The 18,782-nt window shown below is 47.0% G+C and overlaps 1 protein-coding gene across 2 annotated transcripts in view; it reads left to right on the top strand.

The window, feature by feature from the left end:
- Positions 1-250: 250 nt before the first annotated feature.
- HUNK (hormonally up-regulated Neu-associated kinase) overlaps positions 251-18,782 on the top strand; it is a 59,052-nt gene continuing 40,520 nt past the window's right edge. Inside the window, exon 1 of one of the 2 annotated variants that reach the window (XM_037377627.1) lies at positions 251-750. In XM_037377627.1, the coding sequence (XP_037233524.1) occupies positions 490-750 (261 nt within the window). In that variant the 5' untranslated portion in view covers positions 251-489. The remainder of the gene's footprint in view (positions 751-18,782) is intronic. The other variant, XM_037377628.1, reaches the window with a different exon arrangement.

Here is an 18,782-nt window from a genome sequence, read left to right as displayed (position 1 = left end):
TCCAGGGAGGGATGCGCTGCCACCCCCGGGTTCGGGTGCCGGGGGAGGGGGCGGCCGGATTTGAAAACACCCAGGCTGCCGGGCTCGGGTGGCATCTGCTCCCGCCGCCAGCGAGCGGATTAAATTACCGCAAATTCAAACTGAACGAGCCCTTTCCCCCTCCCTCCGCCGGTCCCTCCCTCCGCCGGTCCCTCCTCCCCGCTCGGCGCGGCAGCCTCACGCCTGCAGCCGCTGCCGGCGGGAGCAGAGCAGAGCAGCGGCGGCGGGAGGCGGAGGAGGAGGGGAGGTGCCGGATCCAATGAGGGGCGGCAGCCCGGGGCACCGCGCCGCCGGCTCGCCCCAGCCCCGGCCCCGGCCCCCGGCCGGCCCCGCTCCGCCCCCCGGCCCCTCCGCCCCAGCCCGGCCGGCGGCGCGCTCCCCCGAGCAACTTTGCTGCCCGCCCGGTGACCGCCCGGCGGGCCGGCGGCAGGGGCAGCGGCAGGGCCGGGCATGCCGGCGGCGGCGGGCGACGGGCTCCTGAGCGAGCCGCCGGCGGTGGCGGGCGGCGGCGGGGAGGCGCGGAAGGCGGCGGCGGGCGCGGAGGGCAGTTTCCTGGCCGCCTGGCTGAGCGCGGCGGCGGCGGCGCCGCGGGAGCGGCTCCGCGACTTCCAGCACACCAAGCGGGTCGGCAACTACCTGATCGGCAGGAAGCTGGGCGAGGGGTCCTTCGCCAAGGTCCGGGAGGGGCTGCATGTGCTCACCGGAGAGAAGGTACCGCGCCCGGACCGGGGCCGCCGCGCACCCCTGGAGTGGCTGCCGGCACCCCGGCGCGGGGTTGGGGGGCGGGTGAGATGGGGGCGCTGGGGCCCCGCGGGCCGGGAGGAGGAGACCCCCGGCGGGGACGGGCCGGGACGGGGGGCGCCCCTCTTCCAACTTCCCGGCGGCTCTGCCGCACGCTGCGGGCTGCGAGCGGCGCTTCCCCTTCGCCCGCGGAGATTTCCGTGGCTGTAATTCTGGTTCCTTCCTCCTGAAGTACTCCAGTTGCCTTGACCTGCCCATTATTTTCCCCCTTCATTTTTTCCTCCTTGTTTGTTTGCTTATTTTTTGCGTCAGAGATGTGTTTGTAATGGTGAGACCTGTATTGCCGAGGGCCGGTCGCTGCGTGCCAGCCTAGTCGCGACGCTTGGCGTGCAGGTGGGCACAGGTACTCCCCGCTCGGCGGGGCGGTGGGCGATGCTGCGTGTGCCGGCGGGGGGAGGGGGGGCACGGCTCGGCGGTTACGAGTTGTTGGTGCCACTGCACGGCAAAAGATACGAGGTGCACCCCGGATGGGGTTTTTTCAAGTGTGCTGGTTAAGAAAAGTCGTCGCCGGGCCTTTGCTTTTTGTTTATTATCTGGAACCTTTTGGTGGAGGCTTTTGCCCATCCATCGGGATCTATCACAACGTTATAACGAGTAGCAGGGGCTTGGCTGGGCAAGAAGCAGAGCAAGGGCAAGCCTGCTAGGCCCCCCCCGGTGAGGAGCTGCGCTGCTCTTGTTTGGACTGTCTGAATTCTGCCTCTGTTTTATCAGATCCCTGACAGAGGGCTACCCAAAGCAGGACGCCTTATTGTTGCTGGAAGCTCCTTGGACCAGTGGGGCCGAGTACGGTGCAATTTCCGCCAGCTCCAGCAGCACTGTGAGTGTGCTGCTGTTAAGGTTGCATCTTGGTAGCTTGCATTCCTGCACTCTTGGATATTTCTTGGTTTTTTTCTTTTTCCATTTCACTAAATTTGTCACGGAGTAAAATTTAATATAGGGCTGTGAATTTCATCATGAGAAAAATGATAAGGTTGGTGATTATTATCATATAGGAATGCAAAAAAAAAAATGTTGCTCTCTTCTGTTACCAAGTGTGTGCTTCTCCTTGGTAACAGATACATCCAATGATCCTCCAGTTGATAAAAGGCACATGCACACACACGTCCTTCCCACCTCCACATTTTTGGATTGCTACATTTATCTCAGTCTGCTAAGAGGGGAAAAAATAAAAAAGACCTATCACACCCTGCTCTGTCTCAGCTCCCAGGCCTGCTGCTTCCCGCCCGCCCCCCCTCCCCCCAGTGTCTTCAATAACACACTGTGACAAAGTGACAAGCAGGAACTCCAGGAGAATCACGCTTCCTTCCTGCTGAGCTGCTGTGTCCGTCTTTGTGGACAGGCATGATGATCTCTGAGCTCTGTCTGACCTGATCTTGTGCCATGGGATCAAAGGAGGCTCTTGCTGTCAACTTCAGTGGGTGAAAGATCAGTCACATAGTTTCAAAATGACTAATCAAAGGTCTGTTTTCCCAGAAAATCCACCTATGTAATTCCAGGTATTTATGGATAAGCAATTTGAGTTAATGGAAAGAGAGATAAGAGTAATTAATGATTTGCTTCAGGTGAGGTCCTATCTAGGTGAGGTTCCTCCCTCTAACCGGAGGGGTGAAGGCTTCCCATCCCGCGTGTGACCTCACGTGAGAATTTCACCTCGAGTAGAGAGCCGATGGACACTCGGCTCTTCTGGGCACGTTCCTCTGCCGAGCTTTTGTGTGGCCCCCAGCCAAAGGCAGCTGAAACATGCCCAGACTGGCTCTGCCTCACAGCTGCTGGCAGCTCTGCCTACATGGAGCCCACCACGGGTGACTGAGCTCTGCCTGTGATATAAGGAAGAGAAGAAGGAAAACATCTGCTTCCCTGGATTGCTTTGTTTTGGTGTGCAAGGCTGTGTCGGAGAGGGGGCCGAGGGTGGCAAGGGTGGGGTTGGGAGCGAAAGTGCGAAGTGGCATGAGAGCGGGGACTGGCAGCAGCAGGTCATGGGAGGAGGTTTTGTAGGAAGAGGACGTTTTACATATGAAGTGGTTTATCTCCATGGCAAAGTACTTCTGTAAGAGCATCCTGATACATGAAGGGCCAGATCCATTCATTAAGCTATATTTGTTCCTTCTCAAAAATCTCGGCGAACAGCAGACCAGGCACTGGAGAGTTAGATGCGACTGTGCCAGCATCCGAGCCCAGGTGACACCAAAGCTCCGTGCAGAGCTCCTCCTCCTCTCCAGAGGTCAGGTGGCCCAAGTCAGGCTGGAGTTAACGGAGGAGCTGTCTGAGACATGGCATCAGTAGATGCATGTGACAGTTACCTTCTGTCATCTCTCCCTACCCACCTCCATCCCTAAACTTGTCTTGTCTTCGAGGGGAAAATCCCTGAAAACTTGACACCATGTTCCTCCAGAAGCTGGAAGAGAAGATTGCTCCATAAGGTCCTGATGCAGTCCCTCCTTTCGTGGGCTGAGCCAGGAATTGGCTGTGTGTAGTCTTCCAGTCTGCTCAGTTGCAGAGGAAAAGTTAATCTGCAGGAGCGTGTACTTAATACGCTCACAAGTGTAGTTCAGTGAAGCAAAATGTGGAAACAAAGCCGTCTCCCCTGGACAGCTCGCTGGATCAGAGTAATTGCTGCATTTTTCAAAGCTGATGTTTTATGAGTCTATTATTCCAGGATTAGTGCCTCCATGTATTTTGAAAGAAAAAAAAAAATAAATTCACATCTGATTTCTGTCTTGTAAAGCCGTTGTTGAGCAAGGGCATTGCCTAAATTTCAATACAATTGCCATAAGAGTATAAAGCGAGGTCTTACTACTAATGTCTGGTAGTGGTTTTGGCAGGGCCTGGGCCCTTATGGCCACTGAAATATCTAACTTCAGTAAGGGGGGCCTAAACAGGTTTTGATTTGCAGCAGACTTTAGCAACTCTGGAGGAGTTAATGCGCATTATTGTTTCAGAAAATTGTGTGTTTAGAAATGAAATCTGTGGATTAATGAGTCCCCAGCTAGGCTTGGATCCATCGCACTGACACAATGCGTTGTACAGAATCAAGGCAATGCGGAGCAGATGCCAAAAATCTGCCATTACCTCACCCTGAAATTGCTAGGAGCTAAAAAGGTCTTCAAAAGAGCATGAGATGTTACATACTGTGGGCCAAAAGCTAGTTACTTTACCAGCTGCTTCGAGGGCAGTTTGATGGACGATGCGTTTTGAGTGACCTGAGTGGGACAGGAATCAGCAGCTCCTATGAGTACCTAAGCATGAGAAGGGTGAGCTAAGGTAAGATTTTTAAACCTTCCCTATGAACATCTTTTAGCATTGGACTTTAAATCAAATCTTTTTATGGTACCTCTTGTGGTTTATATTGCCATAATATCAGGCATGTTATTATTTTCTGGGCTTGAAAAATGTTTGGTAGTGCCTGATGCAATTAAGTGTGTTCTAGCTGAGCGCAGGAGAATGTTGAACAGATTATTCTTTCCATTGCTTTTGAATAAAAATATCGCAGCCTATAATCTGACATTTTTGGGTAAAAGGCTGATTTGTCAGATCAGCTCAGGCAGTCTTTATTGCTAATCCTAAGGAAATATAGTTCCTCTATGAAAAGCAGGCCAATTTAGCTTTAAATTGCGGCTCTGAAAACCCGCTGATTTAGCTGTATTCTGCTAACTTTGGGAGCCTGTGCACAATATACTCTTGGATTGTTTCAAGCCTTCTGCTTGGGGCTCAGAAGGGGCAGTCACTGGGGGTGGGAACTGGGCAAAGGCAGATATTGCAAGACAGTGATTTTTTGCATTTTTTAGACAGCTGAGATTACGTTGTCATCACTGTGGTGGGGGTGGTATGAGGCTCTGTGACTAGGCTGAATAGGTTGTGTTATCTGCTGTGGGCCCCAGTGAAATGGCTGAGTAAGTCCATATAGCATTGCGGAGTGACAATGTATTGACAATATATTGAGCCAAAGTTCTTACAAACAAACTTGAACCGAGATTACATTTAACTACTTTTAGGTGTAATCTTTAGCACTACAAAAAAAGAGTCATTGAGGCAAAGTGAATAATTTGATTTCTCATCCACCAAAAAAAATTGTTTATCATTTTCTTTAGCGCTATTGTTAAGCTCAGAGAAGATGAATTTTTAGTTATAGTTAGTCAGGTGCCTTTCTGCAACAGTGGGAAGTAGTGGCTAAAAATACAATTTACCAGTTTCTTCTATGAAGGCAAAGCAATTAATATTAAAAGTGGCCTTTTCACGGGAGAGTTGGTGTTCAGAATGCATTTCTGTATTAAAGAGGTAAAAAAGAAAGAAAACCAAGGGGTGTATTTGGGCACCCTGGAGATGCAGGGGTGGGCGAGTGGGCAGAGCAGCCTCCCTGCAGAGAACTGGCAATGCTTCTTTGGCCCCGGCAGGTCCTCCTCAAAGCAGGGGGGTGTTTCCAAGGGCACCTGCATGGCCGTCACCTGCTAGTGGTGCATAGCGCTGCGTGTGTTACGCGAAGTACACAGGCGCAGCAGGCGCGTTTCTGTGCAAACTTTGTGCTTTGCCTTCACCTTCTGAAGTGCTTTCTGATGAGCATGGGGGGAGCAGTGTAGTTCCCAGCCTTTTTGGTAGGTGTGGAGTGACTGGGGCTGGAGCTACTGCCAGGGGAGCCCACGTGAAGTGGAGTGGTGGTCAGGCAGGTTACGTGACAGCTCTACGTCAGCCAAGTGGCCGAAGAAAATGCTTCCCGTGACGAGGCACAGGCTGTCAGTTTAAGCAGCATTTATGTAAGTGAGAGCGTAGAGAAGTCTGTGTCAGTATCTGGCCCTGGCCCTGCACCCCTCCTTTCCCTTTGCAAGCCCCCTCCCACTGCAGACCCCTCTGTCCCCTCTTTGGGTAGGATGGAGGAGGCAGCTCTCACCTCAGCCCATCAGGACCTGTTAGCCAAAGCAAAGGCTGTAGCAACTGATTCTTCTAGCTACCACTTAAGAGAATAGAGGCAAATGGACACAGAGAAATACAGACAAAAGTGGTGCCCAGTAGACAACAGCAGATGTTACGGTGCTGTATATGCTTTCACATGTCATGGTGTTAATTTTACCTTGACTAAATTCACTGTTTTCCTGCGTCTTCTAACACAGACTTCAGGGAATGGAGACACTTGGTGGCCAAAGGCCTTTGGGTGTGTTGGCAGGCGAGACCATGCCTTGTTAATGCCCTTGGTAACTGTGCCTGCACCAGCGACCTCTTTTCATCTGGGAAACCAGCACTCGTGGGGGCTCCCCACTGAGGGTTTCTATGTCGGGAGTAGCCGTTGTCAGCCTTGTGCATATCTCAGGCTCCGGCGTTGCCCAAGTGTGGTAGCACTGGCTTAAAAGCTGGGGAATTTGGTGTATACTCATATATAGTTCTAGGATCTTTACTTTTGTCTGATTTCTGAGTTTTGGGAGCTGTGAGTGTGTGTGTGGGGTCACTTTCACGTTTGTACCATCTTGCCAACCAAATGGGCCAGCAAGTTACTTCATTGCAACAAAAGTTGAGTGTCTAAGGTGGCTGCCAGTCTTTTGGTTCAACCCTTTCTTTTTTTTCCTCCCCTAAATATTTTGAGGTTGCAGGTAAAAGTGTGAAACTTGGAATGCCTTTGTCGCTTTTGGTGGCTTAGGGGGTAAAGCTGCAGGATTTTAATTTGAAATTTGATCTGTTGTTTTACGTTCTACTTCCAGTGATACCTGTATATCAGTTTCCTAGATGCATTTGTTCTCTCAATCCAAGTATTTAATCAGTTCTCTTTTTACCTGTTGGTCTGCATGTTCTTAAATTTTATCTCTGTCCAAAAAAAAAAGCTTGTTTTGAAAAGTGCTTACTGCACATCTGCATGGTGGCATCCTCCTGGGAGGCTGTTCGCCTTTATTAAGAGCTGCCAACTGTTGCACCTGGATGATATGCCACTCATAATTATATGCACTGAGGGAATAAAATGAGGGTGTTTCTGCAGCCTGAATTTTGACATTTCCTTGATTCTAAGTGTTTGCTTTCACAGCTTTGACACTATTCTTTTCACAGAGGTTTGCGTGTGTGTGTGCACATGCATAATTTGTATTGAAGCTACTAAACATAAGCTTTTGTTAACATATGATGCTTCAGAAAATGATTCGAAGGACAGTGTCATGGTTGCAGTGGCATCAGTGGGGACTTGGCTGGAGGCATGACCAGAGGATAGGTTGACCGTGTCAGCACAGCGTTCCCCAATACCTGTTGTGGATACATGTTATGGAGCATGCAAGTATTTGAGTGTAAGGCAGAATAAAGCCAAACTGCTGATGTGCACCTACTTGCTCAATTTTTCACCTGCTAATTGTTCATCAGGAGAACAAGCAGTTGTATCAGGCACTCGCTCTTCCCTCTAACCCTTTCCTATGTTGCATACTTGACATAAGGGGGAATAGGCTTTAAAAGGCAAGAGAGCCTGTTCATTAGTGTGGTCTGTCTTTCAGGAAGATCGCTTTAATATTTTTCAGCTGTAGCTTGCAACTTGTTCTGCAGTGAGCTGAATTGATGCACATGTGGCAGTTGCTTATCCTCTTGAGATAATCTGCTTTCAAGTTTACATTCAGCAGTTTTAAGGACGTCACTAACAGTGCATGTCAGCAATGTGCTGCTTTTCATATAGACTGTTATAATTTTAGTGGTGTACACAGGATTGAGGGAAGCTGAGTGTTTAGGTTGAATTGACACCAGGTGTAGTTCTTACGTGATGCTCACATCTGGATCCTTGTATTTGTTCTTGCAAGTTTTATATTTTTAACATATTTAATGATATCTAAAGCTGTATGCCTGTTTTTGTAGGCATGTGTTACCTATAAATGTCTTGGTAATTAAAACACATCTTGCTTTCTAGATCTTGCAGTTTGCTGTATCACCTTTTACACCAGTGAGCTGGAGAATGCTACCGTGGCTTCATGCATTTCAGCGGATGTAACACATTAGGCATCTTTGCCCCTCTGCCCTCATGAGTTAGTTGTTTGCCTGCAGTCAGGAAAATGGAGGTTATTAATGAGCAGCACTTACTGTTCACAAGGATATAACCCCAGAAGGAAAGCAGTCATGAGATGGTGTGACAAACCTTCTGGCGACTGAATTGTAACAGTCTGCCTAAAACCCAAGCTGTTGTGTTGTATGAACAACAGTATAAAAATGAGCTGAGAGTTTATGTGCTGAGTACTCTACTCTTCAAGGTTATAGCGAAGCAGCTAAAACTGTCCAGAGCCAATGACTGGCGTGGATACCAGCCAGCAAAGGAATTAGGTGGATTGCACTGTTGGCACTCACTTAAGAGCGTAGGATACAACTGAACCAAAGCAAACTGGCTAGGTTCAGACCATCCTGAGTACTCTGCTGCTTGCAGTGTAGCCGCACTTTTCATTGCTTCAGCTCCAGCTTGGCTTAGCTGTTACAAAAATACTAAGTTGAAGAGGAAAAAAACCCTGAACCTCTCGATCCTGTGGCTCTATGAAACTACTTCGGCTGCGCTTCCCTAGTGGGCTGTCTGGTGGCTGATTTCCTTGAGGGTATGAACTTAGTGGTGCCAATGGTTTTGGTGGGCTGGTGGAGGTTGTGCTGATGAAAAGAACCAGGTAGGTTTTTTCAGTAAGAGAGAAGCCAGCATCACAAGCACAACTCTGGGGCCCGTGCTAGAACATCGGTACTCCTTTATAAGCTGATACAGTGAATCACTGCAAAACCTGTGTGTTGATCTGCATTTAGTGTCAGTGCTAGCAGGGAGCAGGATCAAACCTCATACTCACGGAAAGAGTCTAGGAGGAGTTACTGTGGTCCCCCAGGGAGACCACCTGCAAAAAAATTAATAGAAAGCCGGTGCTGCCCTGACCAAAGTCTCCTTTTCTTTCAGTGCTTTGCTCTGCTATCACACTGCTGAGCTTGAGGTCCAGCACCTTTAATGCTAGCCCCAACAGGGCTCTTCTCATTTGCGGTGCAAGATCAGTGCTACTGGCACTATGAGGAAAATCACTGCAACAAAGAGAACTAAAAAAAGCTAAGTTATATATAATAAAGTTCCTTTGCTCTCTGCCTGTTGTGGAAGATTGTCATGGAAACATTTTTTTCAGAGAATAAATTTATTTTCTGTGAATAATGTCCACAGAGCTAAGGGAGATAACATATTATTTATATATAAAAACTTTATTGGAGACACCTTTTTCTTGGCTCCCAACAGCTGTAAATGTTTTATCAGCTGTGTTTTAAATCGCTACAAAGGAGATTGTTACCTGGGCCTCAGAAGCAGTGGCTCTTGGGTTTTTGGTTTTTTTTTGTTTTGTTTGGTTTGGGGTTTTTTTTTCTTCCTTAAAGCCATAAAGCTATATTGGTATTAAAGTGCTTTAAATCAGGGACACTTAGTCTTCCATCAATCCATTATGCGTTTGATCACTAAAATGTGAAATGGGTACTATTTAATATGAAACACATTACGAGTCCGTGATCAAGAAAATGGGAAGCAGCATTAGCAGCCAGGTTTCACCTGTAAGGATCAGTGTTGGAGCAATGTCTTTTGGTATCACTACTCTGCTTTTGCTTCCCCACACATAACCCGAGGCCTTCATCCATCTCACTGTGACAGAAGTTTTCAGCATTAGGAAAGCAAGTTACGGTTTATCAGAAACAGCTGCATACGATACGGTTTGCTTGTGACGGAGGCATCAACTGTGCCTTGCCGTGCCTTGGCTCTGGTGGCTGCATCTTGTCCTGACAGCCTCTTTAGGGCCGCATCTGGGTGGAGAGGACCTCCATTTTCCAGCAGTTGTCGCACCGACCTCCTCCAGGAGGGGCTGGGGGTATCCGTCAGCTCCCATCGATGTGAAGCAAGGACCTTGCTGGTCCAAACAGGTTTTCCATCGGCCACAGTGACTGCCCATCAGGCTCCCCGTGCGGTGATGTGATGGGCCCTGAAAAATGTCTTTCCTCTTAGTTGATCATACCTTGAGTTCAAAGAGTTTTCATATTAAGTGCTGGCCAGTGTTCCAGCATACCAGTCTTACCTTATGAATGGGTGTCAAAAAGCCTTTTTCTGTAAAACAGCTAATTTTTGGAAAGTGATAGTTGATTAATATTTTACGTGTCAATGGCAAGGCAAACCCATCTGTCCCAGGGATCCAGAGACATGCTTTCTCCTTGCAGGGGATGTCTCCAGCCTGGAGGCTGGTTTTGACAAGCTCATAAGGATTTCTTTTGGAACCTCCTTAGTGCATCCTTGCATATCGCTGCATCTGGCTTGCTGCCACCACTACTGCCATCGCTCTCTGCATAATCTCTCTTGACTTGTGCAGATCTCTGTAAAGGCCAGGGAGGTAAAAACGTGCCCCTCTCCCTCAGGGCGTGCAGTTATGGCTACCCCATTAATTAGTTGACCAAGAGGGCACTAGAAGGTTGCTGGAATTGATTTCTTTCTGCCAAAGGCAAGGCGGATCTCCTCCATGACCCACTCAAGAGAAACTATGTGTCCCTGTGGATGGGGCTGTGCTGTAGCCACACAGGTTCCTGCTTCCCAGGCTCCTGGGCTGTGCCCTGATGCTGTGGCACCTGTGTGTTTTACAAATCTTGCTGATTTGGACGTAGAGCACCAAGGAAAAATGTAATTTGTGGGGGTTTCATTTCAGAGCAGCTGCATAGAGGCAGAATTGCAGCATCCCCCGTGCCTCAAAACCATAGAATCGTAGAATATCTCGAGGTGGAAGGGACCCGTAGGGATCTGGTGGCTGTGCTGTAAGGGTCTGGCCATTGTAGGGGGCAGAGACACTAGCAGGTGAGGAGTCTGTCTGTCAGCTGTTTGAAAAGGGAGCAAAGCAGAAGGTGAGAGAGAAGGGGGCAGCTGGCTTTATGGAAACAGCAGAGCAGAAGCACATCCAGGAGAGGATAACAATAGTTGCCCATGAAGCATGGCATGAAGTTGCTCGTAAATATTATGTGAAGTAAAAAGTGTGCTGGAAAGGAATACGGCTGAGAACAGCTCTCCTCCATGGAAGCTGAGCTGCTCTATGGGAATGGACCACATCAGACAAGGCATTAGTTGTGTGTTAAATCAGCAATAACCTCTACTCTGTGTCCTTTCTTTCTGGCTGAAGTAAGAGGAAAGGGGAGGAAGAACTGCAGAAGTACAGGGAGTGCCAGACTCTGTGGAAGGGCATTAAGGGGGAGCGCGAGGAAGCCCTGAGGAGTCCCTGAATGCAGCCTTGCAATATTGACAGTCTTAAAACTTTTGTGTGGTCTGTCGTTACTCTTAGCGTAGCAGGAACAGCCTTGTAGTATGTCCTTACAAACGCCACTGCCTTGACACATGTAAACTCTGTCTCGCCATGGAAACGCTGATTTGGCTGTGCCGATGCAGTTGGCAGCAGAGCCGTGGGTGAGCTGGGCTGTCTGCGGCAGCATCAATATTTGCGTGACTCCTCATGACACTTCATGTCTTCTGCGCTGGGGGAGCTCCAGCAGCGATGTCAGAGAGCATGCAAAATTCACACCCCTCGATGCGGCTGCTGACAGCTCCCAGAGCATCTTGCCTAGGTCAACCCTCATCCTCCCATGTTGTGCCTTGTCCCGACACTCTCTGCAGGGACCAGAGGCTCCTCACATAGGTACAGGCACTGAAGCCCAAAGGGATCACAGCAATCATCCAGCCTGACGTGCTATACTTCCTGCAGAAGATGAGCCCCAGTACTCTCATCAGGAGTTTCTGTATCAATGTTTTGTTGAGCTATTGCATACCTTTAAAGGCGGGGGGGATTCAAGATCTATATTCATCTCTGTAAAAGAAGTTGTCTCTATCCTTACTTCACCACACCTAAAAAACCCAGGGGTCGTGTTTATAGCCGGAGTTTGCCCAGTTTACCTTTTGGGAAGTTAATTTTTATTGTATTAGATTAAAGACCTTTCTGTTATCAGAAACCTTTTTATCATGTAAGTACTTGCAGAAAATCATTGTCAGTGATTAACACTCTCCTAATGAAATATTTTGAGCTTCAGTCAGTTATTACAACAAACGGTTCATGGACCTCAGACTGTTCCTGAAGCTCTTTCCAGAGCTCTTCCCAAATTTTTAACATAATCTTGTAATTACTGGCACCAGAACTGGATACAGTAATCTAATAATAGTCCCCAGTGCCTTGGACAGGTGTAACTAATACCTTTTCTTATTTTAACAAATACATCCTGCTTATGCTTTTAGGGATTATGTTTAAGTTGGCTGTGGCATCAAGAGGGCTTATGTTCGTTTGCTTGTCTGAAGTACTCCTGAATCCTTTTTGGCATTGCTGGGTACTGTTGCCTTTGGGTTGTAGGTAATGGTAAGATGTTCTTTTTATCCCGGGGCAATTCGATTCTTTCTGTTCAAGCTACCTTGAATCTGAAGTACATGAGTGAGCACACTCGGAGCTACCTTCTGATTTGGAAGACTATATTTCTTCAGGGGCTGATTGCAAGCTTTCCTTGACTGTGTCTAGTCTGCCAACAGAGAGAGCAGCCTTCTGCCTACTGAGGCATTTATCCTGTACTTGTCTGTACAGCAGCTGGTTTTATGTATTGCTGAGTCCAAAACTCTTCGCTTGCAGAGACTTGGAAGAAAATACTTTAACAGAAGTGACTCCTCTCTACTTTTTTTGATTGCTGATTTTACTGATATCAGAGCAAACACAAAAGAAAAACTATGTATTTGGCTGTCCTACAAAGAGCAGATATAAAAACTGTCAAAGACCAAACATTGCCAGTCAGGTGTGAAGCAAAGAGATGATACTGCTTGTTTAACGTAAAAACTCAATGCGTCTCTAGTTGTATAGCTACAGAGCGGTGTTTTCACAGTGCATATATGTGCACATGCACGTACATGTTTAACTGCACCTCTGTTCCCCCTGTTCCATCTGTAGCGAGCATACAAGGCAAATATAAAAGGTATCAGATGGCCATCACTGAATGGTTGTCCTTTTCTATCCTTGGTAAATAGGACAGACGTTCTCGTGGAAGAGTCTGCCTTCATGCATGGCTGTGGGTTTGGACGATCGCTGGCTTCCTTGGAGTGAATGGCTAAGCTATAAGCAGAATTAATTGTTAGGGAGCGATTACCTTCTTGTGATACTTTCAGAAATGCTCTGCTGTTTTCTCTGAAAGTAGTTCTTGAGAGGTGAATAGGACACTAACATTTGTTAGGGAACTGGGAAGCCAAGCAGGGTAACCCAGGGGAGTCCTACCAAAAATGCCACCCCAGGAGCCTTTTGAGACAGGTTCTCCAAATTGGGTGGTATGGGCTGCAAGGTAATTTGGCAAATACCTAACATCAAGCATGTTACCTTCACAGTTTCATTGTGTTCAGTCCCATGGTGAAAATTAAGTTTGTGTTTCTATGGTGGTGTCTTGACTCGTTTGTGTCTGACAGTCCTAATGGAACACCTGTGATTTCCCTCTGCCTTGAGTGGAACATGTGTGGTTCTTTCTGAAGGTGTACAGTTTATTTATTTATGGTATGCATTTGCTTGGGTGATCCTTTTCTTTAGTGCTTTATTTCTTAACATATTAGAACTTGCTGTGTGTACACAAAACTATTGCTTTGCCATGCTGTAAAATTTGCTAAGTTGTAACAGCTAAAGGAAAGAATAAATGCTACCCAGTGAATGAAGTTGGCATTTTTCTAATCCTTGGATTCAGTTGTGAAAAGCAACTTGTTACATGCCTGGCTGGTTGGTTGCCCAAACTGAGATACCCTTGAAGTGATGCTTTCAGGTCTGTGCTGACAGTTGTGCAGGCTTCAGATTAAGGTCTGCTCAGTATGATTTGAATTGGCTACCCAAAATCACCAGCCAGTTTTAAAAACTAGGCTCAGATTTTTGTGGTGAGAACAGTGGTAAATACACAGCAAACTAGAAGTGATGCCAGACAGCTATCACTGAAAGGAAGGAAGAAAAGAAAATTAATTCATTGCATGAGCCTTCTTGGGCATATCAAAAAAAAAAAGCTGGAGATGGGCTTGCACTAATGATGGCTGTAAAATACCTGCATGGTCTGGCTCTTCGTCTTATTCTCCTGGCTAAGATTAAACTAGACAATAAAGGTTTGTGGGTTTAGGTGCAGGAGTCCAAGTCTCAGGCTTTCCCATTGACTGTCTCTGCACTTCGAGCCTGCAGCTTTGAACTTCATCTCAATGGTTAGGGTACACCAAGCCTCCAATGGCCCATGGCCCAGGTGCTGAAAGTCAGCGCTGCCGCCTGGCTTGGCATCATCTCCAGCAGGTCTGCCAGAAGGAGGACTCTGGCAAAAAAAGAGGAGTGCAGGAGGAAAAAAAAAAAAAAGGAAAGGGAAAAAAAAAAGGCAGAGGGGTTGTCCTTCCAATAGTTGAATAGTCCCTCTGATAGTTGAATTTGCTTCTCTTGGTCTCCTGGCCAACGGTGCTTGTCGTATTCTTATTCAAACCACTTTCCTCTCAATTCAGCTGAAGCTCCCTTTGGCAGAGGTCTGCAGGAACTGCCTTCCTCTTTTTTAAAGTTAGGAGAGAACTTGCAGAAGGAAACAGTTCAAGTGGTTGGGTAAAGGGGAAAACTCTTTAAAGGCCCTCAAAATGTCATCCCCAGATTTTGCAAGGTCATGTACCATCTTCTGTTCTCTGTAAAGTTAAAACATGTTACAACATTATTTGCTGAGCTGGGGCCATTGCTATGAAGGGTTCTTCTCGTTGTTATGGCAAACATCTGATGTGAGTATTGTTCAAGACCCCTTGACTTTGACTTGGCAAAGAGGCCATTGAGAAAAACCTGTTTTCTGGCAAACAAGAAGGCTTGCTGCCATTGAGATGCATCCTTCTGCCAAGAGGCAGCCCGTACAAAGACATCCCACCTGGCAAGCGAGAAACCTGAAGCTGAACTTGGACCTGTGTTCCCTGAGTGCTAACGTACCATGTGACTGATGTCACTGCTGATCATAAGGTTGTTACTTGGGTTTTATTTATCATTATTTTATATTGTGATGTGGCTTAACTGGTTGAAGCCTGGGATTCACCAGGGAAAGCTAGGTAGAGGGATAGATGTTTCTACTGTTAAATCAGGGCTTGAATAGAGCTCTTTGCACCTTGGGGAGGAGGGGATGGCCAACCGAAACTACAGAAACCTGATTGCCTTCCATCAATTTTGTGTGTAGTTGAAATTAGGTTCTACAACAGGCTTGGATCCCCACTCCCCCAGCATTATTATGTTTTTATGTTCAGCATCATCCTGGTATCCAGCATTTGGTTTCCCATCAGCAGCACACTGCAGGTGTACCATGCCTTGAATTTCTTATTGAAGTACGACAGAAGTTGAAAAATCCAAGTTTTCAAAGCAGACTTCCAACACCGAGGAGCATTTGTGAAGGGTTGGTATGAAGAAAAAAAATCTTTCACTGAGCTGTGCAGTGTGACAAAACGACAGTGCTGCAGAGCAGTCAGGCAGTGATCTAAATAGACCTTTGCATGTCCGCCGGGTAAGCAAACATCTTTGCCTCACTAACAAAAGCACAACTTCTTGACCTGTGTTTTTTCCCAAATGTCACTGGTGGGGTTATAAATAGCCAGCAGAAGGGGAGGGGGAGCAGATGACAGTGACTTCTGCCCACTGAGCACCTGGAAGTTCCTCCTGCCTGGCACAGCAGACCTGTCACTGGCTCTGTGGGTTCGGCGTGTGGTCAGGGCACAGATATGGGGAACTGCCCAATGCGAAATGTGCCTCTTGCACGGGCATGTGGATGCTGTGCTGGGACATGCTTAGGATGCATGTGAGCCACCTCTTTGCTTTGGTGCAATTTCATATGTTTGAGGCATGACTGTTCAGAGGGAGGGTGCAAAATGTGTTTTCTCTGGATGCAGCAGTGATCTAGCAACCAAAACCCTGGCTGCCAGATTTCTCCAGGCAACGCTTGGTCCTTTAAGCTGTCTCTTCTTGCTTTTCCTCAAGGCCTTGCTGTCAGTGTTTTTGTGCAGTTTGGTGCCAGTCAGCTCCACCCCCCTGCCTCTTTCTTGCAGATTCAGAAGCTCTCCTAGAACACGAGCTGGCAAAACCCCTCCACCTGTGTGTGTCAAACACGTGGCTTTGTTTGGGTGATGACACGTGCCTGTATTTGCTGATGGTGTTTTAACTGCTTCATTCTGTAAGCAGTGTCACCATCTTCCTCAAGGATCTGGGGAGAAGAGTGGTGCTTGCACTTCCACCTCACCTCCGCTTCAGTATGCTTTAGCTCAACCTGAACTATTTTAGTGCGACGATTGAGAGAGGCAGCAATTGCTCATATGATGTGTCACACCATAAACTTCAGGAAAGTAATTCATTCCACCAGTGTAATTCTAAGAGTCGGGAACCAAAAATATGGCCTATTACTCATCTTTGTATCTCATAATACAGAATAACCTAAACCATTTATTTATTTACACAGCAAAGCTTTAACCAAAAGCAAAGTGTTGAATGTCAGGAGCCTCTGTTGCTACATATTCAGAGTAATTACTTGCTTTACCATTTGGTTTTTTATTTCTGTGCCAATATTGGCCAAGAATTTAAGTCAGGAGATATGCATGATGCAGAGACAAAGAGCCCATACTTGAAACATGGGAAAGCAAAACTGAATAATTGGCATGTCTTGACTAGGCTATGAAAGCTCGGATGTGTTTATTTTTTGGTTATCTAACATCTGCAGTATTTTCTCTACTGGATGCTTTTTTCTTCTACATGAATGAAATTTTCAGGTATATGCACACACATCTACACCGTACTGTGTACATTAAATGCATCAGTGCACATTCAGTCTTCACTTACCTTGGTCTAACTCCGGATGAACTTGGGGCTATTTAGCAAAGTTAACCCTGGAGTAACTGAGCACGGAGTGTTTGATCCCTAGATTTCCTATATATGCTTCAGAGAAAATTGTAAATCAGAGGAAAATCCAAGAAACCCAAACAAGCAAAAAAGATCCATAGGAGCTTTGCCTAAGAATGCTGACTCCATTGCACAACGCTTGTACACGGGATGCATTTCATTTAGGAAAGCAAAGTGATCTTACAAGAAAGCAAAATCAAAACAGACTGCAGTGCAAGGGAAAAGGCGTTGACTAGATGGACAGGAGACTCAGTGAAAGGAATCATAAGGAAGAAGACCCAGGAGGAATAGAGAGGAACAAAAGCTAGAAGCTATTATGGAGGACGTCCATATGAAGGTTGGTAGGCTGCTTGTGTGTTTAGGTCAGGTACAGATCTTTTTATTTAGCTCTACAGAGGTTTCTTTAAAGCCCCTGGCTTTTGAATAGTCCCCGAGATGGAGAGAGGGGCGCATCTGTCTACTGCAGCACGGACCTAGGAGAGGATGCAAGGTCCCACGCACGTCTGTCCCAGGAGCCAGCAGTGTCACACCAAAGCTGGTTTCCTGCCCGGTGTGGGAGGTGGAAGTCTGCCACAGCCTTACCTGGTGGGGTACTCCTCTCTTTCCCCTATGTAAAGCTGTTGCCACAACAGAGCTGTTTTTCCGCCTTTGTCAGCTCTGTCAGCTCTGTTGGTGGATCTCTGGGACCTGATGCAAGGGGCCTGGGAGGGGGAAAGGTAGCTTGGAGTCGAGGGTGGGTCTGACAGCAGCTTTGCTTGTCTGCTGGGATAGGTAGGGTGCCTGACTAAGTATCTGTCAAAATCAAGGAGAAAATTTGTCCTTAAGGCACAGAAAGCTAATTCCTTGTGACAGTGAAAAAGTCATCAAGTAGACGCGTAGTTGGCTCTGTCTCCTGGGTTCAGGTGGTTGCCCCCATCTCCACAGCTGTGTTCACCCTGGACAACAGATGTGGACACATGTAGTAGTGTGCTTTTTGTTGGTCAATGGATTGAAGATGACTTACCGATACAGGTAACGGATCACTGCTCCATACTGTTAATACTCCATGCTTTGTATCCTGCAGCTGTGGAAAATATCAGCTTTTTTTTTTTTTTTTTTTTTTTTTTTTTTAATTTTTGCAGAGATTGTGTTGTGCTGCCAGCAAACAATCTGGCATCTCATGTTTCTGTAAGCCATGAATTTGTCCTCACCAGAATAACTTCTGTGGTTTGCTGTTTAAATAATCCATGCAAGCCTCTGTGTTCTCAGTTCTATCTCATTAGATGGAAGAACGTGCTAATTTAAGACTGTTTCCTTGGTGAATCACCTGAGGCTTTCAAAACCGGTGAAGTTAAGCTCTGATTTACCTGTTGTTTTATCTTGCGACTAAATGATCTTTAGTGTGACTAGTCAGAAATGTAGCTTCCAGGTTTTTATGGTCCAGATACTGCTCTGGGCTTCACCTAGGCAGGTGTCTTGTGTGTGGTGTTCAGCCTTATCTTTTGATCAAGAGTATTTCATCAGAATGATCTGTCAGCAGCAGAACTGTATCCAGCTATTAACATGCTCAGTGATACTGACTTCTGGCTCTTAGGACAGACTATGAAGCCCCAACTCCTGTAGTTCTATTTTTCAATTTCTCTGCTGATAACGCCTTGAATCAAGTCAAGTTCTCCTGTCAAAGGGTACGGATCTATTTTTGTTGACATATTTCCAGACTGTGTATTTTGTGGCTTTTGTTCTCTGTAAAGGAAAACCAAAATGTTCGCTAATTTAACCTTTCCTTTGCTTGCAGAAAAAATAAAGGTAAGGCTGATCAGACTGGGAGCTGTCATGTGCCTGATGTGTGCTTGGCACTTTCTCAAGCTAGGAAGGCAGCCAGATCCATTTTGAATAAGTTTGTCTCCCTGTTGCCAAAGCCCACCAGCACACTGTGCTGTGGATTGTCACGGGGTTGTTGGCCGTAGTTGAAAGTGAGTTTGCTGCGAGTAGTTAGTTCATCAGCCATGAGGAGGGATGTTGTACGAGCTGGAGGTGGAGGGAGGCCTCTTGGGCTTTGCGCTGTTGTCTGGGTGTTAAGAATAGGGTAAATAAAACTCTGAGGTTTTCCCC

The sequence above is a fragment of the Falco rusticolus genome, chromosome 2 (assembly GCF_015220075.1).
Source record: "Falco rusticolus isolate bFalRus1 chromosome 2, bFalRus1.pri, whole genome shotgun sequence".
Taxonomy (NCBI): domain Eukaryota; kingdom Metazoa; phylum Chordata; class Aves; order Falconiformes; family Falconidae; genus Falco; species Falco rusticolus.
Note: the sequence above shows the minus strand (reverse complement) of the source record. Positions and strands in the feature narration are given on the sequence as shown.